This window comes from Rhinolophus sinicus, chromosome 15 (genome assembly GCF_057876585.1).
Source record: "Rhinolophus sinicus isolate RSI-liver-muscle chromosome 15, RSI-T2T, whole genome shotgun sequence".
NCBI lineage: Eukaryota > Metazoa > Chordata > Mammalia > Chiroptera > Rhinolophidae > Rhinolophus > Rhinolophus sinicus.
In genome coordinates, this window is record NC_142515.1 from 84,118,284 (window position 1) to 84,146,277 (window position 27,994).

At 58.7% G+C, this 27,994-nt stretch overlaps 4 protein-coding genes across 6 annotated transcripts; 2 read left to right on the plus strand and 2 right to left on the minus strand.

The window, feature by feature from the left end:
- Positions 1–9,379, plus strand: ANO8 (anoctamin 8). 3 transcript variants are annotated; one of them, XM_074337934.2, is made up of 19 exons: positions 1–344; positions 1,112–1,222; positions 1,353–1,485; positions 1,667–1,805; positions 1,883–1,979; positions 2,586–2,702; positions 2,780–2,907; positions 3,005–3,166; positions 3,309–3,461; positions 3,577–3,703; positions 3,810–3,865; positions 3,948–4,022; positions 4,226–4,357; positions 4,806–5,618; positions 5,858–6,049; positions 6,168–6,299; positions 6,380–6,490; positions 7,192–7,870; positions 8,703–9,301. In XM_074337934.2, the coding sequence occupies exons 1-19, from the start codon at positions 239–241 to the stop codon at positions 9,080–9,082; spliced, it is 3,843 nt and encodes a 1,280-aa protein (XP_074194035.2). In that variant the 5' UTR covers positions 1–238; the 3' UTR covers positions 9,083–9,301. The 3 variants fall into 3 exon arrangements, with proteins under 3 accessions (XP_074194035.2, XP_019592448.3, XP_074194036.2); XM_019736889.3 differs by lacking the exon at positions 4,226–4,357 and having other exon boundaries at positions 3–344; positions 8,703–9,379; XM_074337935.2 differs by lacking the exons at positions 1–344; positions 1,112–1,222 and having other exon boundaries at positions 1,584–1,805.
- Positions 9,380–11,250: 1,871 nt separating this feature from the next.
- Positions 11,251–18,249, minus strand: DDA1 (DET1 and DDB1 associated 1). The gene is made up of 5 exons (XM_019736891.2): positions 18,115–18,249; positions 13,704–13,784; positions 13,441–13,492; positions 12,714–12,775; positions 11,251–11,927 (listed from the first exon to the last, which is right to left on the minus strand). Exons 1-5 carry the CDS (start codon positions 18,115–18,117, stop codon positions 11,817–11,819), a joined length of 309 nt encoding a protein of 102 aa, XP_019592450.1. The 5' UTR covers positions 18,118–18,249; the 3' UTR covers positions 11,251–11,816.
- A 1,023-nt stretch (positions 18,250–19,272) lies between these two features.
- MRPL34 (mitochondrial ribosomal protein L34) lies at positions 19,273–20,506 on the minus strand. The gene is made up of 2 exons (XM_019736892.2): positions 20,208–20,506; positions 19,273–19,972 (listed from the first exon to the last, which is right to left on the minus strand). Exons 1-2 carry the CDS (start codon positions 20,279–20,281, stop codon positions 19,759–19,761), a joined length of 288 nt encoding a protein of 95 aa, XP_019592451.1. The 5' UTR covers positions 20,282–20,506; the 3' UTR covers positions 19,273–19,758.
- Positions 20,507–22,182: 1,676 nt separating this feature from the next.
- Positions 22,183–27,898, plus strand: ABHD8 (abhydrolase domain containing 8). The gene is made up of 5 exons (XM_019737070.3): positions 22,183–22,376; positions 23,566–24,313; positions 25,977–26,147; positions 26,289–26,505; positions 27,270–27,898. The coding sequence occupies exons 2-5, from the start codon at positions 23,574–23,576 to the stop codon at positions 27,438–27,440; spliced, it is 1,299 nt and encodes a 432-aa protein (XP_019592629.1). The 5' UTR covers positions 22,183–22,376; positions 23,566–23,573; the 3' UTR covers positions 27,441–27,898.
- Positions 27,899–27,994: the final 96 nt, after the last annotated feature.

Consider the following 27,994-nt stretch of genomic DNA (forward strand, 5'->3'; position numbering starts at 1 on the left):
CAACGCGGGCGGAGTCGAGAACCCCAGAGCGACGTGCGCAGGGCCCAGCTGGAGACTCGAGGTTCGGCGCGCGCGGGGACGAGAAGCAGCGCTCGGGCACGCGGGGACGGCGGCCCGCGCGGGCGGGTGCGGCCTTTGTCTACTCCTACGGCGCGCTCCGCGGCTGCACCCGCCCCATGCTCCCGCGGTCCCTCCGCGCCTCGGCCGCCCGCTGCCCCTGACCTGCCCTGCCCTCGCCATGGCCGAAGCCGCCTCTGGCTCCGGGGGCACGTCCCTGGAGGGCGAGCGCGGCAAGAGGCCCCCGCCAGAGGGCGAGCCGGCAGCCCCGGCGTCCGGAGTTCTGGGTAGGTGTGCGGCGGCTGGATCTGTCAGGGTTGCAGGTGCCTCGGGTGCTCGCGTCGGCTAAACGAGAAGGGATATTGGGGTCAGCTGTCCCCGTCCTGGAGTCCAGTGGAGGGGCAGGCTCCTCCCGACACTGCGGCTGCGACCGTGCGAGCGCGGGCGGGAAGGTGCAGCGGTGGGGGGGGGGGGGTCCCAGAGCAGAGACACGGACACGCCCCTCCGAGAACCCAGGCTCTTAGATGAGCCGCGTCACCCCTTGGGCTACCGGGTCGCGTCCCGGCAGGGATGCGCTTGAGAGTTCCTCTCCGCAGAGTGTACAGAATCACACAGTCCTGGGTTCGAATCCCAGCTTGGCTGTGTGACCTTGGGCGCGTGACTTAAATGCTTTGGGCTTCTGTTTCCCCACCTGTGAAATGGGGGTAAGAACCGCACCCAGCTGTGAGGATGCGCTGACATACTGTGGTGAAGTGCTCAGGGCTGCGAGTGATTGCCCCATCCATTGTGGTTTTGGAGGCGGAGCTGGGCCTCAAGAATGAGTAAGATTTGTAAGTGAGGGCCTGGGGGAAGGGCATTTCTGAAGGAGGGCCCTCTGGTGCAAGGACGTGAAGGGACGGAAACAAGCCAAGGCTAGAGCTCGCAGGGCCTTGAATGCCAGGCTGAGTGCTCAGGAGCCCTGGTGAGTGTGTGAGCAGGGGCATGGGCTGGAGGCCAGGCTCTCTCCGTCCTGTCCAGGAGTGGCCTGACCCCAGGTGTCCCGCCTGCCCCCCAGATAAGCTTTTTGGAAAGCGGCTCCTGCAAGCTGGTCGATACCTGGTGTCCCACAAAGCGTGGATGAAGACTGTGCCCACAGAGAACTGCGACGTGCTGATGACCTTCCCAGGTACCTGTGCCCACCCGCCCAGTGCCCAGACAGGGCTCCCCTGAGCTGGGCTCCCCTGAGTGGGAGTCTGGCTGAAGGAGGCCTCGGACCCTCCGTGACAAGAGCCATCAGTCCCTGTGCCCCTTGGCAGACACAACGGATGACCACACGCTACTATGGCTGCTGAACCACATCCGCGTGGGCATCCCCGAGCTCATTGTGCAAGTCCGCCACCACCGCCACACGCGTGCCTATGCCTTCTTCGTTACCGCCACGTATGAGAGGTAAGTCCCTGTCCCTGGCCTCTCTCTGAGCCTGCCGCCCAGCTCCCCACCCTTCCAAGTGCCAACTACATGGTCCAGCCGCTCTGTGTTTCTCCCAGGCGGCCGCCAGTTGCACTATCCCTGGCTCCAGGATGGAGAGCCAGGGTCTCCCTGTGATCCCACCTCCCCTGCCCTCCCGCAGCCTACTCCGAGGGGCCGACGAGCTGGGTCTGCGCAAAGCAGTGAAGGCTGAGTTTGGCGGGGGTACCCGCGGCTTCTCCTGCGAGGAGGACTTCATTTATGAAAATGTGGAGAGTGAGCTGCGCTTCTTCACCTCCCAGGTGCGCCAGCTCAGCCCCAGTTCATACTCCTAACACCCAGGACGCTACTTGCTATACTCACGCCCTGTCCCCTGCAGGAGCGCCAGAGCATCATCCGCTTCTGGCTTCAGAATCTGCGTGCCAAGCAGGGTGAGGCGCTGCACAACGTGCGCTTTCTGGAGGACCAGCCAATTAGTGAGTGAGGTGGACCAACTCTTCAATCACATGTTGGGGAGTTGGGCCTAGATCCAACCAATCAGGGGCTAGTGAAGCATTGGGCGGGACCTGGAACCAGATCAATGAACTGAATGGGTGTGGCCTTAGCAAAGGGTGGGGCTTATTCCCCAGGAGCCAGATCCAAGAGAACCTTTTCTGGGTCTGGGATAAGGAAGGGGCAGGACCATGGACAGCACTCCATGTATATTGTGCTGGGCGGCCCTAAGCCTCAGTTTCCCCTCCAGGAAACCAGTGTCTGCAAGTTTCTGATACCAGATTTGTACCATTCCTCAGACATTCAGGGCAATGAACTGAGGCCAATGGCTTTACTTAAAAACATGGTTCCCTACTGGGACTCCACCTTTCTAGGTTTCTTGCACCCTTCCCTGCCTGTACCTGTGCCTACACCTCTTAAATTCTGAAGGAGAACCAGATATTCCATCAACCCAGAAATCGTCCCCTGGGAAGATCTTTTGCAGGTTTAAGAGCAGACAAAAAGTTGTGACTTGGGTTTCAGCCAAGGCGGTCTGGCCAGGCCAGGCACAGGCAGAGAGAAGGGGGTTACCCATTCTTGTCCCCCAACAGTCCCTGAGCTGGCGGCCCGTGGGATTATCCAGCAAGTGTTCCCGGTCCACGAGCAGCGCATCTTGAACCGCCTCATGAAGTCATGGGTGCAGGCTGTGTGTGAAAACCAGCCTCTAGGTGCGGCCTGGGCCAGGGGTGGGTAGGGATCCCAGGAGGCAGGCAGAGCTGACCAGGAACCCCTGTCCCCCTGGCAGATGAAATCTGTGACTACTTTGGTGTGAAGATTGCCCTGTACTTTGCCTGGCTGGGCTTCTACACATCGGCAATGGTGTACCCAGCTGTCTTCGGCTCTGTACTCTATACCTTCACAGAGGCTGATCAGGTGCTGGGCCGGGGCTGGGCGGGGGCTGGGTTGCTGGAGACACCCTCTTTCCTGGGGCAGCCTGGCCAACAGCTAAGCCCTCTTCCACCACCTCCAGACAAGCCGGGATGTATCCTGTGTGGTCTTTGCCCTGTTCAACGTGGTCTGGTCGACACTGTTCTTGGAGGAGTGGAAACGGAGGGGGGCAGAGCTAGCCTACAAGTGGGGGACACTGGACTCACCTGGGGAAGCGGTGGAAGAGCCACGACCCCAGTTCAGGGTAAGTACGGGTGCACCAGGTGGGGGCAATGTGCAAGCAAAGGCACAATGGACGGAAATTGGGAAGGATGTGGGAAGGGTGTGTGGGGCAGGGGCAGCCCCTTAGCCTCATGCTGCTGGGCCCGGCCCCTGTCCTCTGCCAGGGCGTGCGACGCATCAGCCCTGTGACGAGGGCTGAGGAGTTCTACTATCCACCCTGGAAGCGGCTGTTCTTCCAGCTGTTTGTGAGTGTTCCCTTGTGCCTCACCTGCCTGGCCTGTGTGTTCCTGCTCATGCTCGGCTGCTTCCAACTGCAGGTGACCTCCGGCCCCCAGCCCTGGCCCCAGCCCTGACCTGGTAACCACCCACCTAGGTCCAGCCTGACTTAAGGCCAGTGGCTGGGGGTGATCTGTGAACTCCCTGCCCCTGCAGGAGCTGGTGCTGAGTGTGAAAGGACTGCCTCGTCTCGCCCGCTTCCTGCCCAAGGTCGTGCTGGCCTTGTTGGTCAGCGTAAGTGCAGAAGGATATAAGAAGCTTGCTATCTGGCTCAACGACATGGGTATGCCCATCAAGGGGAGGTCCCTGCTGCCCTGCCCGTGGGGAGAAAGATCCCCAGTGCCCATGGGGAGCCTGGCTGCACTCTCACTCACTCCCTTGGCCCCCAGAGAATTACCGGCTGGAAAGCGCCTACGAGAAGCACCTCATCATCAAGGTCGTCCTGGTGAGTGGTGGCCAGCAGGTGGGGCACAGTGGGGACTCCTGGGGATGGGATGGCAGGGTGAACGCCCGTCTGCTTCCCTCAGTTCCAGTTCGTCAATTCCTACCTGAGCCTCTTCTACATTGGCTTCTACCTCAAGGACATGGAGCGCCTGAAAGAGGTGAGACCCTGACCTGAGGCAGTGCTCCCCATGGCGGCCAGTGGGGGGCCAGGCCTGGCCCAAGGGGTCCATGGGCTCTCCAGCCCCTCCCCCCCTCCTCCATCCTTTTCTCCTCTCTGTCCGTCCGTCCATCCGTGTGTCGTCTCTCTGCCTTTCACCCCCCATCTGTCCGTCTACCTGTCCGTCCATCGGTCCCTTCACAGCTCCTGCTCGTCCTGTCCCTGTCCCAGAGCCTCGAGCGGCAGCTTCGGGCGGTGCTGGTCCCGCTCGCGGCCCTGCGGTTCCGCCTGCTCCTCCTCTCCCTCCGGGGCCTCCTGCGCCTGGCCCGGGCCAAAGTATGGGCAGGTGGCGAGCCTAAGGGGCTTCGCTGGGGCGGGCTGTGTGGCTGTGCTGGGGGCCTCACTCCAAGCCGAGGGTGCGTGCTGTGAGGGGTTGGGGCTCCACTGGTGGGGTGCAGGTGGCAGGGGCCCCTCAAGGTCCCAGGCACTGGCTGAGCTCCTGGGCAGTGCAGCAAACAGGGCAGCTCCAAACCTGCAGCTAGGTTAGCTAGGAGCGCTGTGGCTGGCTGGGCTACGGTTGGTGGCAGGTGAATGGTGATAGAAGCAGAGGCTGGGAACTCTGTGTTTAGGGACGTCCAAAAGGGAGGAGTTAGGAATTGGGTTAGAGTGAGTGTCTGGAAACTTGCTCTGGGAGGGCGGGTGCCGCCTCCTAGCAGCCTGTCCTGGTGCCCAGGGCCCCGCCTGCTCCCCACGTGGCCTCTCTCCACCCCCTTCCTGCCCCCAGATGCTGGCCACTCTGCTGATCACCCGCCAGTTCCTCCAGAACGTTCGCGAGGTCCTGCAGCCACACCTGTACCGGAGGCTGGGCCGTGGCGAGCTTGGCCTGCAGGCCGCCTGGGAGCTGGCCCGGGCCCTGCTTGGCCTGCTCAGCCTCCGGCACCCTGCACCCCACCGCCTTGAAGCCCAGGCCGAAGAGGGTGGTGGCAGCGGTAGTGCAGGGAGCCGCAGGTGTCTCAGCGGGGGCTGCGGGGCACCTGAGGAGGAGGAGGAAGCTACAGTGGAGCAGCGGCCAGCAGGGGAGGGAGGGGAGGTGGGAGAGAGGCTGCGGGGAGGCAAGGAGGAGGAAGAGGAGGATGAGGATGAGGAAGAAGAGGAGGAAGAGGATGATGAGGAGGAGGGCGAGGAGGGTGGCCTCCTGGATTGTGGGCTTCGTCTGAAGAAGGTCAGCTTCGCTGAGCGGGGAGCTGGGCGACATCGGCCTGGCCCAAGCCCGGAAGCCCTCCTGGAGGAGGGGAGCCCCACAATGGTGGAGAAGGGGCTGGAGCCCGGTGTGTTCACGCTGACGGAGGAGGACGATGAGGCGGAGGGGGCTTCTGGCAGCCCTGAACGGGAACCCCCAGCTGTCCTACTCCGCCGGCCCAGGGGTGAGGGCCGTGACCAGGGGCCATATGGGGGACCAGAGCCAGAGCCTGGCTCGGGCGACTCAGCCCGGAGGCAGCGGCGGCAAAACCGGTCCTCTTGGATTGACCCGCCCGAGGAGGAGCACTCACCCCAGCTCACCCAGGCTGAGCTTGAGAGCTGTATGAAGAAGTATGAGGTGAGGCGGGTATCTGAGGGAGGAGGCAGGGCGGTCAGAGGGGCAGGCGCACAGTGTGATGGTGGAGGTGCGGGTGGTAATGGGGCCCTTGATGTGGTCAGGAGCCTGCCAGAGGGAGAGACTTTGGGTCCATTCTGGATAATCTAAGAGAGGTGGGCTTGGCAGAGGAAGGTACTCTAAGGGGGAGGTGTCCTGGTCGGAGGGAGGACCCGAGGCCACAGCCCGGTACATGCCCGCAGGACACGTTCCAGGACTACCAGGAGATGTTCGTGCAGTTTGGCTATGTCGTGCTCTTCTCGTCCGCCTTTCCCCTGGCTGCTCTGTGCGCCCTGATCAACAACCTCATTGAGATCCGCAGTGACGCCCTCAAGCTGTGCACGGGGCTGCAACGGCCCTTTGGGCAGCGGGTTGAAAGCATCGGCCAGTGGCAGGTGTGGGAGGGCCAAGGGCTCCAAGCGGAAGCACAGGGAGACGGGTTGCACTGAGGAGGAGCATGAGTCCCAGGGAGGAAGGCTGACCCCACCTGAGCCCCACCATGTCCTCTTGCAGAAGGTGATGGAGGCCATGGGCGTCCTGGCAATCGTAGTCAACTGCTATCTCATTGGCCAGTGCGGGCAGCTGCAGCGCCTCTTCCCCTGGCTCAGCCCTGAGGCAGCCATCGTGTCTGTGGTGGTGCTCGAGGTGGGGCTGGCGGCTGTGCGGGGGAGCTGGGCTGTGAACAGGTATCCCTGAGCCTGCAGCCTCCTCCTCTGTCACCTCAGCACTTCGCTCTGCTTCTCAAGTACCTTATCCATGTGGCCATCCCTGACATCCCGGGCTGGGTAGCTGAGGAGATGGCTAAGCTTGAGTATCAGCGCCGGGAGGCTTTCAAGGTATGTGGCATGGGGCTGGGCTCAGTTTACCCCTCCATTCAGTGGGCCATCTCTTCCACCTGGCTGGCTGCCTTAGCCAAACAGGCCAGTCCCTTCCAGAATCCCAGAGACATCCAGCAGCAGGCTGGCACTCGGGACATTCAGGCACCGCCAGTTGCCTCAGCAGCATCCCATTCCGACTCAGGGACATGGCTGCTGCTTCCTAGAAGCCCAGCTTTTGCTGCTTTCCTCAGAAAGCTTCAGAGAGGGTCAACAAGCTCATGAGCACCAAGCCGCGGAGGTCTCCATGGGGAGGGAGATGTCCTGTGTCTGCACTGTCCGTGTAGCCCCTCACAACAGGTGGCCCATGCACACTTGAATTGACATTGACAAAGCCACATGTGGCTACTGGACTGGCCAGTGTGGACTCTGGTCTATGACAGTCACAGCTCTGTCTCTCATTGGTTCTCCAGAAAGCAGGGAATGGGTAAGGCCCCATATTTGTTTACACTCTCCCAATTCCTAAGACGGTGTCTGGCATGTGGCTGGAGACAGAGTTGGTGGCCAGTAAACGTTTGTTCTGTTCTTCATTCTCAGAAAGCACCGTCATGGGTCTAGGGATACAGTTGATGCCCAATGAATGTTTAGCTCTTTCCCCACTCCCACAGAGAGCTCACATCCCCTCTCTTCCCAGTCCCAGTAATAACCTGCTCTGCCCACAGAGACATGAGCGCCAGGCCCAGCACCGCTACCAGCAGCAGCAGCGGCGGCGGCGGGAGGAGGAGGAGCGCCAGCGCCACGCGGAGCACCACGCCCGGCGGGAGCGGGACACCAGCGGCCGGGAGGAGGCGCGAGCGGAGGGCTCCGGGCTGGACCCCACTGCCCCTGATAAGGCCTCAGCCAAGGCCAAAGGCAGCGGGGCAGGTGGCCACGGGCCGGAGCGACCCAAGCGCCCAGGGTCTCTGCTGGCGCCCAACAACGTCATGAAGCTGAAGCAGATCATCCCACTACAGGGCAAGTTCCTGTCGTCAGGGGCTGCGTCCTCCCTGGCAGGCACGGGGCCCAGCCCCGCCACCCGGCTGCCCCCGGCCCAGTCGCCTACAGGCAGTGACACCCGCCTGCCCGCCTTCCTCAGCTTCAAGTTCCTCAAGTCGCCGGAAACCCGGCGAGACCCTGAGCGCAGCCACTCACCGCCCAAGGCCTTCCACGCCGGCAAGCTCTTCCCCTTCGGCGGGGCCCGGGCTGAGACCGGGGCCAATGGGGCGGGCGGGCAGGCCCGGCTGGATGGGACCCCCGGCGGTGGCAGTGGCAGCGGCAGTGGCCGGTCTCAGTGCAGTGGGCCGGCGGATGAGGCTGCAGCTGAGGAGCCGGACGTCCCCCGGCCTGAAGAGGAAGGCTCAGGTCACAAGCTTTAACTCGGGGGTGGGGACTCTGGGCTGGGCTTTGGGGGTATGGTGGGGTGGGCAGGCCTGGAGGGAGGGGTTGAAGGGGACAGAGGAGGCCTAGTCTCTGCTATTGGTTGGGGACCTGGGTCCATGGTACCTGAAGCCTCCATCAAAGCCTGCTCAGTCTCCAGGACCCTCGAGCACCTGGAGCCCCGTGCCTCACCCTCCTCACCCCAGGGAGGGAAGCCAAAGCCCCCTGTCCCAGTGCCCTCCCAGGGCACCCCACCCACCAAGCTCTGGTGCCAGCAGAGACGAGGGAGGCCCCTCCACCACCTGGCCCAGCCTCTCCTGCCCCCATGAGACCCCTCACCCAGCTCACTCTGGGGGGACTGGATCCCCCAGGTCTCTATGCAAGTCCTCACCCTGCCGCCTAGTGTTGGAGGAAGCCTTCCTGAGGCTGGGGCTGCCCAACTAAGGAGCTTGGGGTGATCGGCCTCAGGCTGCACCCACAAATTTGTGCTGAGCAGAGGTGCAGGCCTCACCCCCAGTCTCTCCCACCTCACTGGTCCCAACTCCAGCCAAGGGTCCAGCTGCCCATTACCAGGGAGCCCAAGAGATGGCAGCTGCAGGACCAGGGACTTACGTTTGAAATCAGAGGGACTTCCTCAGACTGGCCTCTTCCCGGAGAGGGAAGGGTGCAGTGCCTAGGCAGGGGATGCACCCCAACACTGATTAGAAGCAATAAGGCCCTGATGTGCCTGGAAGCCGGGAGGGAGCGTGGGCAGGGTCCCGAGCGGGATCCGGCGGCAGGGGGGCATTCCCCGGAACGGCCCCTCTCGCCTCCGCAGGGACAGCGCTGGCCCTCGTGGGCGCCCCTGCCCTTCGCACCCACCGCAGCCGGAGCCCCGCGCCATCAACACCAACGCCGCTGCCCCGGCCGCCGACGCCGCCCACCGGCTGCTGGCAGTGGGACAGGCCATGGGGATGCGGGGGTGAGGGTGCCGCCCCCCGCCAGGCTCCCACCGCTGACACCGAGTGCCCACCCTGTGCCCTGGCCGGGCCCCCGCCTGGCCCTCAGCCCCTGCCGGGGGATACCAGCTTCTACAGCCTAGCGCCTCCACCGCTACCACCATCCTCCGAGCCCCCCGCGCCCTCGCCCAGCCCCAGCCCCAGCCCCAGCCCCAGCCCCAGCCCCCAGGCCGTTTGCTGGCCCAGCGGCTGGCACTAGCTCTGCCGGGCGCCCTGCCTTCCTGTTCTCATGCAATAGCAGCCAAGGAGGGGCAGCCGCCACCCAGGAAATGCTTTGGCCCCGCGTCCCCCAGTATTGGCTGCCCACCCCCAAGGGGCAAGGGCCCGGGCCTCCTTATCTGCCGTTTTCCTTTTGACTGGATGGGGGAAATGAAAGGAAACACCCCCCAAAAAAAACAGAAAACACAGAATAAGCGATTATTTATTTGTTTTTAATTTATTTTGTCATATTTTTGTAAAACGGCAGAAATGCAATAAAAAGTATATTTCAACAGTGCCCGAGGATGGAGCAGTGGAAATGGGGCTCAGAAGGCCCAGTGACTGGAGGTTGGTGCTGGCTTTCGGGGCCTGGTGGGCCTGGGATGAGTGCTCCTCCAGTCCCGTGACCTTCGTGCCTCCTAAGAACTGGGTCTCGAGGCCATGGAAAACTCCAGACTGCGGCCTCTGAGACGGCCCAGATTTGGGGACCAACTCCAGGCGTGGGGCCCCTGGGAGGAGCGGCATAGCCTCAGGCCACGTCTTCAGCCTCCTAGACAAAGGAAGAAATCTCAAAGTGCTGAAAGGACTCAGCAGTTTGGGTGCCAGGCCTGGGGCCTGAGTCAGCTTCGGCCCTGCTAGGGTGGCACAGTCTTCTCAGCTGCATTTTCTGGCACATCTGCCTCCCAGGCCGCCATCTGAGGAGCCAGGGGCCATGAGAACTTACAGCCTGAAAATTGAAAGGCACCTTGCGCCCGATTTGAAAAATTGAGGGCACATTCCAGGGAATCCCCCGACAGATGGGGTGGTGTTGGGGAGTGGCTAGAATGTCCTACTGTGGGGTGGCTGTCAGACCAGAGTTACTGGGACTCATCCCTGGGTATCCAGGGATAGAGGTGGCCTCTCTCCAAACCTCAAATGTGTCCACATCCAAAGTCTCAGAGCCTGATGGGGCCCTGCCCCAGGGCCGGAGTAGGAGTAGCAAGTATGAAGAAGGGGCACTGGGGGGAGGGGACTCTGAAAGAAGTCAGGGGTTCACAGAAGACAGGAGAGAAGCCTGTGCAAAGGCACAGAGGTGTGGAAAGGTAGAGTTAGGTATTTGGGAGAGCACAGGAGTAAGGGGGGACACAAGGGCAGGAGTGGGTGGAGGCTAGCTTCGGGACCTGCACCCGAGTCCACAGGGAGGTCTGGGTTGGACGTGGTTGAGGACCCCTACCCACCCACACCATGGATAACATTGGCAGGATGCAAAGGGGCGCTGGGAAGATGAGGGTACAGGTACTGCCTGCTCCTGCTCTGCCGTGGCTTTGAAGCTGGTCCCGCCAGCTTCTGTTACTAACCATCAGCAATGTCATGTGCCTGCCCAGGGCTAGCCCAGCCCCTGGGACTGGGCATTCTCAGCAAGTCTGAGAGCCTCAGCACCACCACGATCAAGCCTGCTGGCACCTGCCTTGTCACCACAGGAACCCAACACTGCACCCATGGTAGGGATACCACCTGAACTGGGAGGTGAAGCCCCTGGCCCCATGACACAGCTGAAGGGCCTAACCTGGAACCTTCTACCAAAGGAGGGGCTGGGCAACCCGAGCCTGTGCAGCTGGCTCAGGCAGGGCCCGTCACATGGGACATCTGGAGCAGGAACCTCCTTCAGCTCCATGGTCTAACCCCTTAGCACCCTCAGCTCTGACACAGCAGCCCCTGCTCAGGACTGTTGGGGAGAAGCAGGATTCCCCCTGGCCCTGGGCCCAGGGCCTGGAACCTTCTGCCTGGAGCCTGAACACCCCCTATGTTCCGCCGCACTCCGTGTGCCTCCTCTTGGAACCAGGGGCATGAAGCCAGGCCACCTGGGCTGTCTCCACAGTGGCTGCTGGGCGTGCCGCCATGCTTGCCAATGTCCCGGTGTGGCATCCACCACAGCTCTGTCATTGGTGGCGTGGACTGTCTCTTGGGGGTGTCATGATCCTCGGGGACACTTGACAGGTGAGGCAAAAGGGTGGGTCCAGGCAGGTCTTAGCTCTGAGCAAGGTAGCTGCAGCAGGCTCCCAAGAGAATCCAGCTGCTCCTGGGGCCCCAGCACTTGGGGGGGGGACCTCTTGGCTCCTCTTGGTGATGATGGGAACTTTCAGTGGCTCCGTCCTCTGGGGCTGAGGCACGTGGAGCAAAGACTCGAAGTCAAATAGGAAAGATCCTTTTATTGGGGTGGACATGGAGCACGAACAAGTCCATGATAAAATGACAAGAGAAAGATCCAGAAGGGCCGACTTCTCCCAGTGGTGCCAGCTCAGAGCAAGGTCTAAGCACAGAATAGGTCTCGGTGGAACTCAAGTCAAGGCCAAGTGTTTAAGGCCAGACCGGTGGAGTGGGAGCGGGGAGAAGGGTCCCACCCCAGCCACCCAGCCGAGGCCTGGCCTGTCTCTAGACCCTCGCAGACACGCTCTGGTTCTCCGGAGGACTGGGGGACAGAAGGAGGGGATCTGGAGGGGGGCGATAACAATGTTGTTTTGTAAGAAGCATCTACCAACATCACACTACTGGGTCTGATGTCCCCTTTAACCATCGCTCGGTACATTTTACAGCATAAATAAAGACTCAAGGAAAATAAATACATCGGCTCCTATGAGGATGGAAGTGGTGTGCATGGCGGGGTGTGGGTGGGCCGGCAGGGTGGGTGGGGCGCTTACACACGGCAGGTGGGTGAGGAGCAGACAAGACAGGAGGCACCTATGGGGGAGTGTGTTTTAAGTGTCCTCGTGCATGTCTGGGCTGTCGGTCCGTGCAACCTTGCGGGGGGGCGCCGAGCTCTCGCCCTCGAGGTCCACTTGCTCCTGGTCTCTCTTCTTGGCAGCATTCTGGGCGGGGTAGAGGAAGGAAAGGGGCCATTGAGTCTTCACTTGAGTGAGCTCCCCAAATCCTACTGCAGGGGTCACCGAGCTGGGCCTGGAGCCGCGCAGTGGCCTGAGTCCCTGGCTGGACAGCCCTTCGCACCACCCAGACTAGTCCCACTATGTCCGAGGCCTGGGGCTGTGGGCCTGTGACAGACACTGCAAGAAGTCACTGCAGCTCACCATGACCCACACACAGCCCAAAATGCTCAGAGCAGTGATGTACCCTGCCCGAGAACAAAGGACCCTCAGGAGCCTCCAGGGAAACCCACACATTGCCACAGAAGAGCAAAGTGGTCTGGGAAAACCTCCTTTCCCCGCTGGTGGGGATCAAGGCTTATGGGGCAGGGGAAGGGGCCAGCGTGGGCCAGGGACTCGGGTTTTCTGAGCAGTCATTTCATTACGGGGTCACCCTCCACCCTTGATCAGAACAGGTTGCTGTCAGATGTTCAGTGTGAGGTGAACAAACAAACTGCCTACAGTGTAAAGCACCTCGGAGGTGCTCAGGCCTTGGTACAACTGGACAGTCCCCTGCCCACCCCGGAGCACCAGAGTCCTGTGGCTTCTGCACAGCCATTCCCTCCTCTGCAACACTCTTCCCTCTCCTGGACTGCCTGGTGAACTCCTATTCAGTCTTCAACACCCCACTCCAACCCCTGGTTTCCCAGTCACCCAAGTCCTCCTCCCACTCAGAGACCCCGTGCTGGGCACTGTATATCCCAAGTCTCAGCATCCAAACTCCACATGCCTTACCTTTTTGTCCCATTGCTGATGTAGGTAGCGCAAAAGAATGTTTGTTTTTTCTGTCACAATGACTAAGGAGGAAAGAGGAAAGACAAAGTTACAGGAAGAGGCTGCAGGGAGCCAGCTGCAATCGGCCCAGACTCCAACCTGGCCAGCACTGCCCTTCCTAGGACAGTGTTCATCCCTCCCGGCCTCCAGGCCATCTCTGCCTCGAGTGGCCTTTCTGGGACTCAAGTCACCACCTCAACCCAGGAGATTTCAGAGATCTACACAGCTGTGCCCATGCCCACAGAAGCCATCCAGCAGGATCCACGTGGATTCTTTGTTGTGGTTAAAATAAAACACCATGGCCACAATAAACAACCTCCCACTCTGCATGCTCCGGGCCTTTCCCTGCACACCTCTCTACCTGGAAAACCCTGCTGCCTGCCCCTGGCTGGGCTAGGTCCCTGCACCGTAGTACTTGTCTCGGGGTCTGTGGCATGGAGCTGGCAGGGGACACCTAACTTGATGTAAAGTGACAGGGACAGGGACAGTGAGCAGCAGACCAGGGCCAACTGGGGCCTCCTAGGGCTGGATATGGACGCCAGCATGTGGAGATGAGAAGGGTCGCGCAGAAAGCCAGGATTCCCACGGCTCCCTGGGGAGCTAGGTTGGGGAGCTGACCTCTCCTGCACCACCCTCTGGCCATCCCCCTTGACAACCAGGATGGGACAGAGTGACAGAGTCCACTTACTCTGTTCGGACGGGTACTCCCGCGTGGGCAGGTAGACTGAGGGGCGTCGATTCTGCAGGAGGGTCAGGAAGAGGGGGGTTAAGAGTGCAGGATGACTAGGGTACCCTCACCACTGGACTCAGTCCCCACCCTCCAACGCCAATTGGAAGATCTTGGGTGGGACTAGGCTTGAAGATAAACCCTTGTTCCCAGCAAGAGGCTGATCTGGGGTGCACATCACCCCCAGTCTCCTTCCCCCAACAATGCCCCAAACCTGCACTCACCGAGGCTTTACACACAGAGTCGGCATGAAATCGACTAAAATTGCTTTTGTTGTAGACGGGCAGTCCTTTCAAAAAATCTGCCTGAAAGGGAAGATTAGGTGAGTTAGAAACCCAGCAGGGACCAGCCGTGGAGCACCTGCGATGGTGGGCGGGGCTTCAGGCAACTTCCAGTTTCCTTCTCTCATTTCCCAGAAGGCATGCTTGAACTGGCCACCTTCTGTGTGCATTGTTATGACCAGAAAAAAAAGTAACCAACCCCAAGGGAAGTGCCCGTTCTCTCTTGGGGTCCTCACAACAGTCCTGTAACCTAGCGAGAGGTGGGGAAACTGAGGCTGAGAGAGCACAGGCCACTTGTTTCAGGTCACACCATGAACAAGCAGCAGGGAGAGGAGTCAGATTGGACCAGGCTGTCCAACTGCAGACCTGCCCTCTGTGCTTGTTGAATATTAAACTCCCAGTCTTGTCTCTGTTCATCCACCTTCAACAGAGACCTGGATAGAGAAAGGCTTGTCCACCCTAAGAAACTCTGTGGGCCAGCATGACAATAAACATGGGTGGAGAGGAGCCTGGGTGAAGGGGACAGGTGGCTGGGACAGGGGGCTGCCTAGACACAGGACTGGGAGCACAGGGTCTAACTGAGCCTCTGAATTCCAAGAAAACTCAGAAATCCAAGTTTAATAGGTCCATTTTCTAGAGTTGGCTGGGCTTTTCAGAAAATGCTGTGTGGACCAGGGTCAGCTCAGGGGCTGCTCCTAGGGTCCCCACACCCAGAGACTGCCCTGTGAGGGGAGAAAGCGTCGGGGGCGAGGGCCAGAGGTCGAGAGGGAGTAGGCTGCCCCTCCCTGCCGCCCGCTGCCGGGGGCAGGGGCTCGGTGCCAGAGGTCTCGGCTCCACAGGGTGCCCAGGAGCCAGCAACAGGATTCATTCACAGCCTGACTCTTGGAAAGTCCTTTGTTCCTGACACTGCTGTGAGCTGGGCAAGCAAGCGCAAGGGCTATGGAGCAGGAGAACCCTGATTTGGGGCGGAGAGTGGGGAGGGGGGGCGCTGCAAATCTCAGCCACAAGATGGGGAAATAAAAATCAACAGGAGATGTGTCCACCTCAGGAAACTGAGGCACAAGAGCCCAGGGATGCAAGGGGATAGAGCTGGAAGGATAAAGGCCTAGAGCTGGGGACAGGGAGTGATTTCCCAGCAGAGCAGGAGTTTGACACTGTGGTAAGGCCAGGAGTGGGTAGAGCCAAGGAGAGGTTCCCCACATAGCCTACCCTGGGCCGGAGGCTTTCCAATCTGGAGTCACCCTGTCATAAAAATGGGGAAACTGAGGCAGAAAGGTCACAGAGCACTCATCTGAAGTCACTCAGCTCCAACAAGAAAATGACGAAGCCAATCTGAACTCAGGTTTGCCCAACCTCAGAGGCCAAGCTCCTACTACAGGACACGCTTAGCATCTGTTTCCCTGTCTGAAATCCAAGGGCTCAGAGCCCCTGCAGGCTACAATGACGCCCCTTCAGAGCAGGGGGAAGGGGGAGTCCATCCCCATGCCTGAGCCTGGGCACTGCACCCGTGGTGAAGCTGCTCTTCAGGTGATCTGCCACCACCCTGTGGGGCAGGCGGGAGCAGGCGTCCTCACCTCTGGGATAGCCCTAGCGAGACCTCGGGGAGATGGGCTAACCAGGAACGTGGGAATGTGGACAGACCTCCTGCTCCTGCCCACGGTGGCCTCCTGCTTCAAAGCCAGCTCACAGCCCCACAACCCTACCTCCCGTCACCGAGCACCCCTGCCCAACTCAGCCCCAGATGAGGAGGCCAGCTCCATACAGCCAGCCAGGCTTTCTCAGGCCTCCACTATGCAGCAGGCCCATGCCAGGCACCAGAGCACGTAGGGGCTGGGGGCGGTGTGGGTGGGGAGGCAGAGGGCACAGCAGACCAGCTCTTGGCCCCAGGAGCACCCAGTACAGAGAACGGGTGTGGATCAAAGAGCTGCACAGTGAATGCAAAGTGGCCCTGAGGACAGGGTGCCTTCAGATACTGTGTGAGGCCCAGGACAGTGGGGGAATGTCTGCAGGTCTGGGGGGTTAGAGAGGGCTGCCAAGAGGCAACGATGAGACCTGAAGCATGAGGAGGGGTCCCTGTGCCAGCTCAAAGTCCTCCACAGCTCTGACTGGCCTTGGTCCCCGCTCACCTCCGGGCATACACACCCTCAGCCCATACTGTGCCACCGTCCAGGAATGCTCTTCCTTTCTCCGTGTGGGAAACACCTGCTAACCTCTCCATCCAGTTCAACAAACCCCCACTCCTCCACACACACACCGGCTATATCCCTCTCCACACCGTGGGGGCCTCTACCACCCGGAGGAGGTCACACCCAGAGGAGGTCATCTGTGTACATATCAGCCTCCCTCTCTGGCACATCCCTGAGGGTAAGACAGGGCTACTCCACCCTGGGCCCTGACGGGGCTCACCCAGAGTGAGAGGTTCAGGAGCCTCAGACCTGCATTCAGTCCTAGCTGGGCCCCTGCCTGGCTGTGTGACCTCCCAGCCTGGCCGCCTCTGGTGAACCAGGGGTCCCAACAGGGTCCCCTCCCAGGATTGTTCTGAGTCTCAATAAGGCAACCCAGGGAAAGAGTTCTGCAGAGCATCCTGGAAGGTAGCTGTCAGCAGCAACCTGTTTGTGCTGAATAAATGAATGAAGGCGGTTCAGCCTGTACTTCCGGTCAGCTAGGCAGGAAAACAAAGCCTCAGACACAGGGAAGAATCCTTCCCTCGGCCAGACACATCCCAGCCACAGCTGGGCCCAGAAGTCATCCACAGCCTCGGCAAACACTCACGGAACACGTGTGTGCCAGTCCCCTTTCAGTCAGACCACGAGTGAACCCACCAAAGCAAGATGGAGAAAAGGGGTGTGCCAAGAGAGGAGAGACATTGGGGCCTCCTACAGTCACAAAGGGGCCCTCTGAGGCGACACTCCCAGGAGGAAGAACATTCCAAGCAGAAGGAGCAGCAGGTGCAAAAAAGGTCAGTGGGGCTGGAGTTCAGGATGAGGTCACAGAGGTGGGCGGGGTCCTTGGGGGGGTCGGAGGGGGGGAAAGCTGGGGCTTCATCTGGGTTACATCACCAAGCTCTTGGAGTGTTTTATAAATCAGAAAGTATTATCATCTGATTCACGTCTTTAAAAGCTTCTGGTTCCAGGTAAACTACAAACTGCCAGGGGGACAGGATGGAGGTAAGGAGACCAGGGAGGCTGGGGCAGGAGTCTAGGCAGGAGGTGGCAGTGCCTAGACCAGGGTGGGGACATAGGGACGGATTCAAGATGTGTTCTGGAGGCAGACCCAACAGAACCCTCTTATGGACTGGGCGTGGGCGATGAGGTTGCAGTGACGAGTCAAACACAACACCCAGGCTGGAGACCCACACTCTAAGAACCCACTTTCCCATCTTCTTCCAGACCAGAAATCTTCTTTTGCCCATCTCCCACCACATGCCATGATTTGTGGGCTGGGACCAGGGACAATGGGGTTTTGACTTGTCCGGACAAAAGCTTCCATTACCCTTCAGCCTTGGGGGATGGCAAATAATGGAAAGAAGCGGGGGCTTCAGCCCAACTGTGCTGGGTCACCGACCCACTTCACAGGTTGGGGGACCAGACCACAATCACTATACCAAATCTGGAGATGAGGGAGTGGCCCAAAGGGGATTTTAACCTCCCAAGGTGGCATTATCTCTTCTTCAAGATGAGACAGGTGGCAGAGGATGTCACCGATCCAGAGTCACCCAGCTCATCTGTCAAGTGTTCACTGTCCTAAACCCTTTACCACGTCAGTTCCCTAAATTGTCACAACCCTATGAGGTCTGGATGATTACTACGCCTGGGGCTCGGAAAGATGAAGTTGCTCTCTCTTAGGGACTGGTTGGAGCCTGGAATGGAGGGCATGGGGTCCGGGCTCTCGGGGATCCGACAGTCCGCGATGTCGCATTTCCTTTGGCGGCGACAAAGCCCCGCATGTCACGATGTCAAGCCCCCTCCCCCGCCCTGACGCCTAGGCCGGCCTCCCAAACCCTCCAGAACTAGAGAGGCCCAGGTCCGGCGCGCCCACGACGGGGCCTGAGCTGGGGGTCTTGGGGTCCCCATCCTCACCCCAGGCGATTTCCAGGGGAGTCGCGACCCGGAAATGAATGAGTTGTCAGAGACTAAATCCTAGATAGGGTCAGGGGTCGGGGCCGGGGCGGGGTCAGCAGGAAGCTTACAGCAGGGCCCAGGGGTCGAAGGTCATAGGTCAGAGCGAGGGGCGGGGTCGGGCCTCTGGGTGCCAGGCAGGGAGGTGGGGGTCTCGGGGATTACTGGAGGTGGGTGGGCCCGCGGCGCCATTTTGTCGAGCAGAGGGGGATTACGGGCCCGGTGACCGCACTTACCATCTTCTGTTCCCTCCGTCGCCGCCTCAGCTACGGCCTCAGCCACCGCCGCCGCCACCACAGCCGCCTTCTTAGCCGCCGCCGCACAGTAACTTCCAGCCACGGTACAGCGCACCTTGATGGCGCCGCCGCCCTCCCGTCATTGGTCCGCGCTCTAGCCCCGCCCCAGGATATGCGGCCTCTGTGAACTCCCAGTGGCCAGATCCGGACAAGTCACGCGCCTATTGGCCGCCACGCCTCCTCCTCCGTGGTCAAGTTTGGTTGAGAGAGCAAAACTCCGCCCTGGACATGGATGGGGAGGCGAAACCCGGAAGTGAGCAGAGGCCGCGCCCCGGAAGCCTCTTGGAATTTGTAGTCCGCAATTCCCAGAGGCTCTGCAGATCCTTCTAGTTTGCTACCGCTTTTTAATACGGTGTTTCATCGGGTTACCACAGCATCCCTGGAAGAGGGGGACCCACCGTAACACTCCTCTCCTCCTCCTCGGGGTCTCAACCCTAGGTTTCGGCATATCTAAACTGCTCCTACATTAACTCTTTCAATATCACACTCTTGTTCATGCATCTCCCGTGGCTCCCTAGTGCCCCAAGGATCCAACCCACCTCCTCGGCCCCAAATTTTGGGCCCCTCTAGCCTCCCTCGTCTACCTTTTATTCTGACCTCTGTCCAATCCCTTGCCCCTTTGGGCCCTTCCAGACCCTACTACCTCCTCCAGAAATCCTTCTCTGATTGCATTCTTCCTAAGGCCAAGTCAGGCGCCTCCTCTGGGCTTCCATAGCCCTCACAATCCTCCTCCCAGCCCCGACTCCGCTGTGTCCCCAAAGCCTGTCCCATACCCCTCACAAGCCCCCCCCACACACACACACCCTGCCCTCGAGTGACAGCATGGTGAGGACAAGGACGCAGTACATAGGAAGTACGGAATAAATTACTAAGTGGAAGCTACCAAGTATTAGTACTCCAACGATACAGCAAAGGAGAAACAGCACCTCAACTTATTGGAGCCAAATGAGCCTCAGGAGGCTGAGGTCTTGCTCATGGTCACACAGCTCATCCTCAAGGGGCAGGTGGAGGATTGAAAACCCTCCCACTTCCTCACAAGCCTTCGCAGACCTGTGAAGATTAAGATATATATATATATATATAAAAGACAAGTGGAAATTAAAACATTCAGTAGATATTTAATGATATTAAGAAACTGTGGACTTTTTTTAGGTGTGAAAGTTTTGTGGTTATGTTTAAAGTTTTGTGGTTATATTTTATGTTTTATCTTGCAGAGATGCATTCTGAAATATTTACAGATTAACTGGATGCCTGAGATTTGCTTGAAAATAACACAGGAGGGGGACAGGACAGTTTGTGGGTAATTGGTAGTCAGAGCTGGGTGGGTGCAAGGGGGTTCACTGTACTATTCCATGAACTGTAGCCGTTAAGTTCGAAATTCTTCCTGATTCAAAAGTGTAAAAATGGGACTTCGCAAAGGTCTGACTTCCCACACCCCTTTCCAGTCCGACCACAGACTTCTGTCCCTGGGCCAGCCCCACAACTGGAGGAAAACTCAGTCGTCCAAACTCCCTACAAAAAGCAGCAGGAGAGGTCTGAGGCGAGAAAAATGCTGTAGTGTGGGTCCCACCGGCAGCGTTGCGCTCAATGGCTCAGCGATTTGCGGCCCTTGAGCATGCGGCGAAGGATGACCTGGACGCCGGACGGCGTGCTCAAGCGCTTGATCCAGCCATGCTTGTGCTTGCGCTTGATGTTACTTGGCTGGTACTCGTTCCCGCGCGCCTTGCCCCGGCTTGGCTGTGTGGTGGGGAGTCCCCAGGCGTCGGGGACCCTCAGCCAGGCCTGGGGCTGGAGCCACCTGCGGGGGCAGAGAGACCGCGAGAAAGGTCAAAGGGGCCCTGTGTGACTTTGGCTTGGCGCTCAACCTCTCTGAGCATCGGCTTCCCGATCCGTGCAGGGACTAAGTCTGGCTGCAAAAGGCGCTCCATAAGTGCGCAAGGCACTGGCAAGTCATATGGTTGGTAAAGAGCTGGCGCCAGCCCCCGATACCGCCCTAATTCCAAAATTTGGGGGAGGGCCCCCCGAGAACTCACCTGACACCCAGTGGCGCCGCCGACCTACAGACGGGACCCAACAGGCAACTTGGGGATCTGGCCCAGAGAGCCATGTCTAGTCGCGGATCACGCCGTCCCCCGCGCCAACCACGCCGAAGCTCATAGACTCCACAGCTGTAGAACGGACACTTCTGGGAAATATAGTTTCTCTTACAGTGGAGCCCGCATTGCTGCAAGGGCCTCCCGGACTTGTAGTTCTACGCCTGCGCACCAAAGCCGAGAGCGCCGTACCGGCAGGAGAGTGTAAGTCTTCCCTCGGACCAGCAAGAGCAGGCAAACGGCACTTCCTGCGCGTGTGTACAAGCATTATATCCCGAGGTCTGCTGGGAGTTGTAGTTCCTTCTGTCTGCCGGCAGAGGGTGCCCTGGGGTGGCCGTGGCGCAGCTGGTGGCAGCTGCAGGAAACGGCTGGTTGATCCTGCCACCTCCAGCGGGAGCCCGGCAGATGGCACACAGCTGGCTGGCAGCTTTCCTCTGGACCCAGCCAAGTCTCCGTTCCTTGGCGGAGAGCCCAGGAGGCCTGAGTTCGAGTTGGCTGGATGTCCTTGGGGTGATCCCTGCTCCTCTCCAGGATCCAGTTTCTGAATCTGTAAAACCAATACGTTGAAAGCTTGCCCGTGGCGGTGCTCCATTCAGGCTCTAGAAGAATTTTTTTAGTAGATCTGAGTCCTTTCCCTTCTCACACACGCTCTAAGGCTCCCTATTGTCCCAAGTAAAATATTCAGCTCCTCCTGCAGGCATGTGAAGACACACACACACACACACACACACACACACACACACACACACACACACCTAAATTTCAGCCACACCCTCCCCTGCCTGGTACTACCCTATTCCTCTTTTTAAAACCCTTCCCAGGTAGTCTCTGCTCCAGCTCTGTCCTCTCTGGCCCTACCCTGACCCCACATGACTTTCCCCAGACTCTCCTCCAAGCCCAGGGGCCCCTCAAGGGCCAGGCTTTGGGCTCAGTTCCTGCAGGCACCCCAAGCATCTCACAGCTTGGGAAGTGGAGGAGTGTTTGCTGCAAGAATAAACTAATCTCCCAATCGTACCCCAAGTGGGCAGGAGTGGGTGGCTGGACCTAATCTAGCCCTGGCAGCAAATTCCAGGAGATGGGAGTGGGTAAAGAATGGTTAACCCCTTGTTCTCTGATGTTCATCCTATTCAAACCGACATTTAGTAAACCACTACAACGCTACACCAGTACAATAATGCCAATCAAGTATCGAGCATTTACCATGCTGTTTTACCTGCATAGGATCTCATGAGGGGATTAATTTCATAGAGAAATAAATGGAGTCTCAGGAAAGTGACTTGCCCAAAGTCACATATCTGCAAGGGGCAGAGTCTGGATTTAAATCCTGGGTTCTCTGACTCCAACTGGGACCATAGAGTCATCGATTAAATTTGCAGATCTGGGAAACACCAATTCCATACTTTCTCATAGCGGCAAGATTTCTGTTTAAAGTTTTGACGAATACATTTCCATACAGCCCTGATTCCAAATCCCATCTCTGACTCCCCTTCCACTTGCTTTGTGACCTTGTGCCATTTATGAACCTCAGTTTCCCCACCTCAAATTGGAAAGATCTAGGAGTCTCTAATCAGAAAGGTCAGCACAGAGGGGCATATGCGGGCTTCATTTGTAGGGGACACGGCAGTTCGGAGGCAGGGGCTGGCCGAGGGGGGTCCTATTCGCAGCGAGGGGGCTCCAGGTGCCGCCTCTTAGAAGCTCCGCAAACCCCAGGCTGCGACCCCTTCTCGGCCCTGGCCCAGGCCCAATCCCTCCCTCCACCTCTGAAAACCCCTGAAAGGGGCTAGGCCGTTGCTTCCAGAGCCCGCCCCTATCCTGGAGATGCCGCTTCTGATTGATAGTCGAACTAGGCCAGGCCAGTCCACAGCTGCGATTGGTCGAGGTGCCCGTCCGTCGGGACGCGGCTCCGCCCCCTCTTGGGAGAGACTTAAAGGGACGGTTTACTCAGCAGCGGTGCGATGCCCCCTCGCTGACTGACCCAGGCCCTGCCGGCCCGCGTAGACGCGCCCGGTCCAACCCCGCGCCACCATGTAAACGGACCCCGCAGGAGGACGCTGGCTTCTCCGCCCGGTACCCCTCCGCCCTGCCCCGGGCCTCGGGGCCCTCGATGAGGTGAGCGGGCAGTTGTCCCTGGGAAGGGGACATCGAGGCCCCCGGGACTTCTACTGCGAAGCGGTGTGTCCACAAAGCCCGCGCTGGGGCTCTTAGGAAGCCGCGGAGCCCCAGTGGCCTTGATCCCGCCACAGCGCTGACAGACACCCGGGAGACAGGGGTCTGGCTCTGGGGAGGGGGCTGGCAGCATATCTGTGCCCCCCTCCGCAATCCCGGGTTGGGACCCCGCCAGAGGTGGGGATGCGGCCTGCTCCCCCTCCATCAGCAAGTACCGGCTACCAAAGGCCTTCAGCGTGCGTTATCCCCGCGGCGCCAAGAATGGAGACAGGGGAGGGGTTGGTCCCATCTCCAGGCCCTAGACAATGGGGGTGTGCTGCGCGGGTATCCCCCTCGAATTATGTAACTGCCTGTGGTTGCCATGGGGGGGGGGGCGGCGATGGCCCAGGAAGCAGGATGGAGGCCTGGAGGCCCCCAGCCATAGCACTGCCTTCTCTGTTCTCATCTCCACCATTGGGGGTTGTGTGTCAGACCCCCAGAATCCAGTGTCCAGGCCTCAGCTTGTCTGTCTGTGAAACAGAGCCAACAGCCCATGGTCTTGGAGAGATGGACAAGGCCTCTGGATCTCAGTCCCAAAACCCATCCCCTAGGGCCTCACTTTTCAGGAGCCAGGTTCAGAGATCTGGGATTGGGGCTCACTTAGATCTGCACATTTTTAGATGCCTTCAGAGGCCCTCAGGACATGCTAGTTTAGTGACAGTGAGTTAATGAAAGAGTGCATGCATGAATGAATGGATGGATGGATGAATGAATGGACTTAGGAAACCACAGTTACTATAAATCTGAACTGGGGGAGGTCCTCAGGGTTAGGCCACATTTGCCACAGTGTCCCCCGCTTTAGGAAGCCCTCCCTGACTACACCAGCTTTCCTATGGATGCCTCTTGGGGTCAGCCATAGCCAGGGCCTCTCTAGGATAGACTAGGCTGGGCCAGGAGGGTGGCTGACCACCACGTGGACACTGACCAGACAGAACATCTGGGTGCTTGGCTGGCTGTGGTCCTGTGAAAACTGGAGCCTTAGAAGGGGTCTCGCAAGGAGGCTCATCTGATCCAGGTGTGGGATGTGGGTGCTGTGGGGGTGGAGGACCCCTGTTTCCACGGCCCCTGAGCTGGCTCTCACCCCCACTCACAGGACACACCATGCTGACCGGGGTGACCGATGGCTTCTTCTGCTGCCTGCTGGGTGCGCCACCCAATGCAGTAGGGCCTCTGGAGAGCGTCGAGTCCAGCGATGGCTACACCTTCGTGGAGGTCAAGCCTGGGCGCGTGCTGCGTGTGAAGCATGCTGGACCCGCTCCGGCCCCTACCCCACCTCCACCGCTGCCTGACGCCGCTCAGGGGGACCTATCTGGCTTGGTCCACTGCCAGCGCCGAATCACCGTGTACCGCAACGGGCGGTTACTGGTGGAAAATCTGGGCCGGGCACCGCGAGCTGACCTCCTACACGGGCAGAATGGCTCCGGGGAGCCGCCGGCCTCTCTAGAGGTGGAGCTGGCGGATCCAGCTGGCAGCGATGGCCGCTCGGGCCCGGGCAGCACTGGGAGTGGCAGTGGTGGGCGACGGCGGCGAGCCCGGCGCCCCAAGCGGACCATCCACATTGACTGTGAGAAGCGCATCACCAGCTGCAAGGGCGCCCAGGCGGACGTGGTGCTCTTTTTCATCCATGGTGTGGGAGGCTCCCTGGCTATCTGGAAGGAGCAGCTGGACTTTTTTGTGCGCCTGGGCTACGAGGTGGTGGCACCTGATCTGGCTGGCCATGGGGCCAGCTCAGCGCCCCAGGTGGCCGCAGCCTACACCTTCTATGCGCTGGCAGAGGACATGCGTGCCATCTTCAAGCGCTATGCCAAGAAGCGAAATGTGCTCATTGGGCATTCCTACGGGTGAGCCAATGCTGGGATGGGGGTAAAGGGTGGGGGCTGGCAGGGACTGGATAACCTGCAAAGGCTAATTTCCCTCCCTGAAAAATACCATTAACATCTGCAACAAGATAGGAATTCCTACCACCAGTGCTGTTGTTTCACATTGTTTGAAAGCAATGTTTCTCACTATGGGCATTTGGGTCAGGTAATTCTTTTCAGTGAGGGGCTTTCATGTGCCCTATAGGATCTTTAGGAGCCTCACCTGACCTCTACTCACTAGATGCCACTAGCACAATGGTCTAGTGATGATTGTGACAATTAAAAAAAAATGTCTTCAGATGCTACCGGAGGTCCCTGATGGGCAGAATCACCTCTGGCTGAGAACCACTGTCTTCAACTAAGTTAAAAAATCCCAAGGGCTCTAAGGCAGGGCTAATTGGAGTCCCATAAATTCTGTTTACAAGGCACAGTTTGCTGTAATTCATTCTCCCTTAAAGCGGTGACAGCTAATACCATCGAGCATTTAGATGAGAGTCCACTCCATGGAAGGTTCTGGGCCTGGGCACCTGATCACCATCAAGTGGTATCACTCCCTCCTTTGTCCAGGAGGAAAGACAAGATCCAATCAGCTAGCCACGTTGAGAACCACTGTTTTAGTAGTTGTAGCCAATGCCATTAGATGAGAAAAAGAAGTGTTACATAAACTTCTGGGGGAAAAAAGGAAACCAGATTGGTAGGTAACATAGCTCTTATTTGTTTATATAACAACGCCCAAACTAGATGCTTATGTTCAGTGATTTCCTCCAATTAAATGAGCACCCATCTGAGGTAGTTCCTATCACCCATAACAATGCTATGAGGTCAGCACAGTTACTCTTTCACAGGTGTGGAGAAGGAGGCTCAGAGAGGTTAAGCAATCTGCCCAAGGGCACACAGAGAGTCACTGACACAGTCAGGTCCACCTGACTCCTGCCTGTTCGATTGTCCCTCTTTACAGCAGAACTTGGCAAACTTTCTTAAAGAGCCAGATAGTAAATATTTTATGTTTGTGGGTCATATATTGGTCTCTTTTGGAACTTCATAACTAATGTTATAGCAGGAAAGCAGCCATAATTGTAAACAAGTGGCTATGGCTGTGCTCCAATAAAACTTCATTTACAAAATATTTTACAAATTTACAAAATTGTAACGTTAGTTTACAAAAACAAGTGGCCAGCTTTAGAGAGGATGAGGTGGACTGGGGGGCTCCTTGGGCTGTGCCCTTCCACCTTGTATAAGGCAGGCAGATGTGCCACACTAGAGGCTGGTGAGAAGATCCTTAAAGGAAACAGTGTGTCTCTGGGCAGACAAAAGGTTTGTTTGATTAGATTGCTTTCTCAACACTTGGCAATAAGTAATTCTTACCCCTTTGAAGGTCATGGTGACTTTGAGGATCTGATGAAAGTTCTAGATTTGGATCCTCTCTCAAAAAAAAAAAAAATTCCACCCTCAACACACAATTTTGGGGTATCCAAGATGCCCCACCCATCCCTCACCCCCATCTGGTGCCCATGGACCCCAGGGGAAGAAACTTGGCCTTCAAGGACCTGGCTCTGGGGTGAAGGGAGTGTATTAACCCCCTCACCACCTGTACCCTGCTGATTACCACCCTTCAACCCCCACCCACCACCCACCCACCGGGCAGTGTCTCCTTCTGCACGTTCCTGGCGCACGAGTACCCAGACCTGGTGCACAAGGTGATCATGATCAATGGCGGGGGCCCCACGGCGCTGGAGCCCAGCTTCTGCTCCATCTTCAACATGCCTACATGTGTCCTGCACTGCCTGTCACCCTGCCTGGCTTGGAGCTTCCTGAAGTGAGTGACCTCAGCCCTAGCAGACCCCAGCACCTCCCCGAGTTTGGTGGGATAGGAGGCTGTACAGCTGGGGATGGCGTGGGGGGTACCCCTGGTGGCCTGAATGGCATAAGGGCTCCAGTGGTGCTTCCCTACCACTAGGGCTGGCTTTGCCCGCCAAGGGGCCAAAGAGAAGCAGCTACTGAAGGAGGGCAACGCTTTCAACGTGTCATCCTTTGTGCTGCGGGCCATGATGAGCGGCCAGTACTGGCCCGAGGGTGATGAGGTCTACCACGCCGAGCTCACTGTGCCTGTCCTGCTCGTCCATGGCATGCACGACAAGTTTGTGCCAGTGGAGGAAGACCAGCGCATGGCTGAGGTAGGCGCGTGGCACCCAGCCACCATACCCCCAAATCTCTGGCATGCAGCCCAAGGGTACTCGGCTGGATTCTCCAGCCCCACGGATGTGGGAGTTTAGATCAAGGGTCAAAGTTGGAATCCAGAAAGTGGGACTGCCCTGGCCAGCTGTTAGAATTATGTACTGTCCCCCTGCACATAAAAAGGCACTCTTTGCAGCTGAGATTTGTGTAAGTGACCAGTGATGGGCTACAGAATTCTTGGAGAGGGCGGGCCAGAGGGTCTTCAGATCAGATTGCCAGAAAAGGGTCTTGGGATCCTTAGCACTTGGACGAGCAGTTCTTAATCACCCACAATTCTGCCACCACCACCATCTCCCTGGGGATACTTTGAAATGTCTGCAGACATTTTTTGTTGTCGTGACTCTGGGGAGAGGGAAAGGTGCCACTGGCATCTGGTACGTGAAGGCCAGGAATGGTGCCCAACACCCTGCAATGAACTGGGTGGCCCCACAGCAAAGGAGAATCCAGCCCCAAATGTTAGCAGTGCTGGGATTGAGAAATCCTGTTCTGGACATATTGTAGGAACTTAGTAACTATGGGATGAATGAATACTAGGTTGGGATGCAGCAGGGCGACAGGCCATCCTCCAGCTCCCTCTCGGGTGGAAGTGGAGGGCTGAAGGGTAGACTGCAGGAGGGACTTCCCGGTGCTACAGGCCATGCGTGGCTGGTGGGAAGTTGCAGGGCAGCCTGTCCCCGCCTCTCTGAGCCTGTTTTCCCCACAGATCTTGCTCCTGGCTTTCCTGAAGCTCATAGATGAAGGCAGCCACATGGTGATGCTGGAGTGTCCGGAGACAGTCAACACGTTGCTCCATGAATTCCTGCTCTGGGAACCTGAACCCTCACCCAAGGCCCTGCCCGAGCCCCTGCCCATGTCTTCAGAGGAGAAGAAGTAGCTGCTGGGCCAGCTGGGCATCGCCGAAGAGCAGGAGGTGGAGGAGGCCGGGAGCCAGGAGAGTCAGGGCCGGGTCTGCAGCCTCCACACTCCCAGGCCCGGTGGGCGGGGCATGGTTTTTGAGGGAGCCAGGTGGACACAACGCTCTCAGCTTGCGTCTTGTGAGGCCCATCGGCTGCAGCCGGGACTTCCGCAGAGGATGACCTTGTACACAAGCCCCCTTCCCCCAAGGCCACTGCCGAGGCTGGCCGCTCATGCAGCTCTCTGTCTTCCGTGTGTCTGCCATGCTTGATCCAGGGACCCTTGGGGCCCCGCCCCATTGCCCGAGACCCCTTCTCATCCCCTATTCCTGGGCGTTGGGAGTTATTGTTGCCCAAGAGGGGGAGGGATTGGGGGGGTTGGCGCCATCGAACCTGCACATCTCAACTTGTAAGTCAATAAAAAGAAGTGACAATCCTAGCCTCTGGACCTGTGCTGCGTGACCGCAGGGCAGGGGTGTCACCCTGAGCCTTAGTTTCCCCACCTGCAGACGGCTGCTGCAGGTGCCAACCCCCT

What these genes read in the sequence shown, in the direction of transcription:
- ANO8 (XM_074337934.2), top strand. Translation starts at nt 239, where the DNA reads ATGGCCGAAGCCGCCTCTGGCTCCGGGGGCACGTCCCTGGAGGGCGAG. An exon ending in TCGGCTGCTTCCAACTGCAG is followed by an intron (nt 3,462 to 3,576) that starts GTGACCTCCGGC and finishes CTGCCCCTGCAG; the next exon opens with GAGCTGGTGCTGAGTGTGAA. An exon ending in GCTGTATGAAGAAGTATGAG is followed by an intron (nt 5,619 to 5,857) that starts GTGAGGCGGGTA and finishes ACATGCCCGCAG; the next exon opens with GACACGTTCCAGGACTACCA.
- DDA1 (XM_019736891.2), bottom strand. An exon ending in ACTCTGTGTGTAAAGCCTCG is followed by an intron (nt 13,493 to 13,703) that starts GTGAGTGCAGGT and finishes ACCCTCCTGCAG; the next exon opens with AATCGACGCCCCTCAGTCTA. An exon ending in GGAGTACCCGTCCGAACAGA is followed by an intron (nt 12,776 to 13,440) that starts GTAAGTGGACTC and finishes TTTCCTCCTTAG; the next exon opens with TCATTGTGACAGAAAAAACA.
- MRPL34 (XM_019736892.2), bottom strand. Translation starts at nt 20,281, where the DNA reads ATGGCTCTCTGGGCCAGATCCCCAAGTTGCCTGTTGGGTCCCGTCTGT. An exon ending in GCGGCGCCACTGGGTGTCAG is followed by an intron (nt 19,973 to 20,207) that starts GTGAGTTCTCGG and finishes CTGCCCCCGCAG; the next exon opens with GTGGCTCCAGCCCCAGGCCT.
- ABHD8 (XM_019737070.3), top strand. Translation starts at nt 23,574, where the DNA reads ATGCTGACCGGGGTGACCGATGGCTTCTTCTGCTGCCTGCTGGGTGCG. An exon ending in CTCATTGGGCATTCCTACGG is followed by an intron (nt 24,314 to 25,976) that starts GTGAGCCAATGC and finishes CCCACCGGGCAG; the next exon opens with TGTCTCCTTCTGCACGTTCC. An exon ending in CTGGCTTGGAGCTTCCTGAA is followed by an intron (nt 26,148 to 26,288) that starts GTGAGTGACCTC and finishes CCCTACCACTAG; the next exon opens with GGCTGGCTTTGCCCGCCAAG.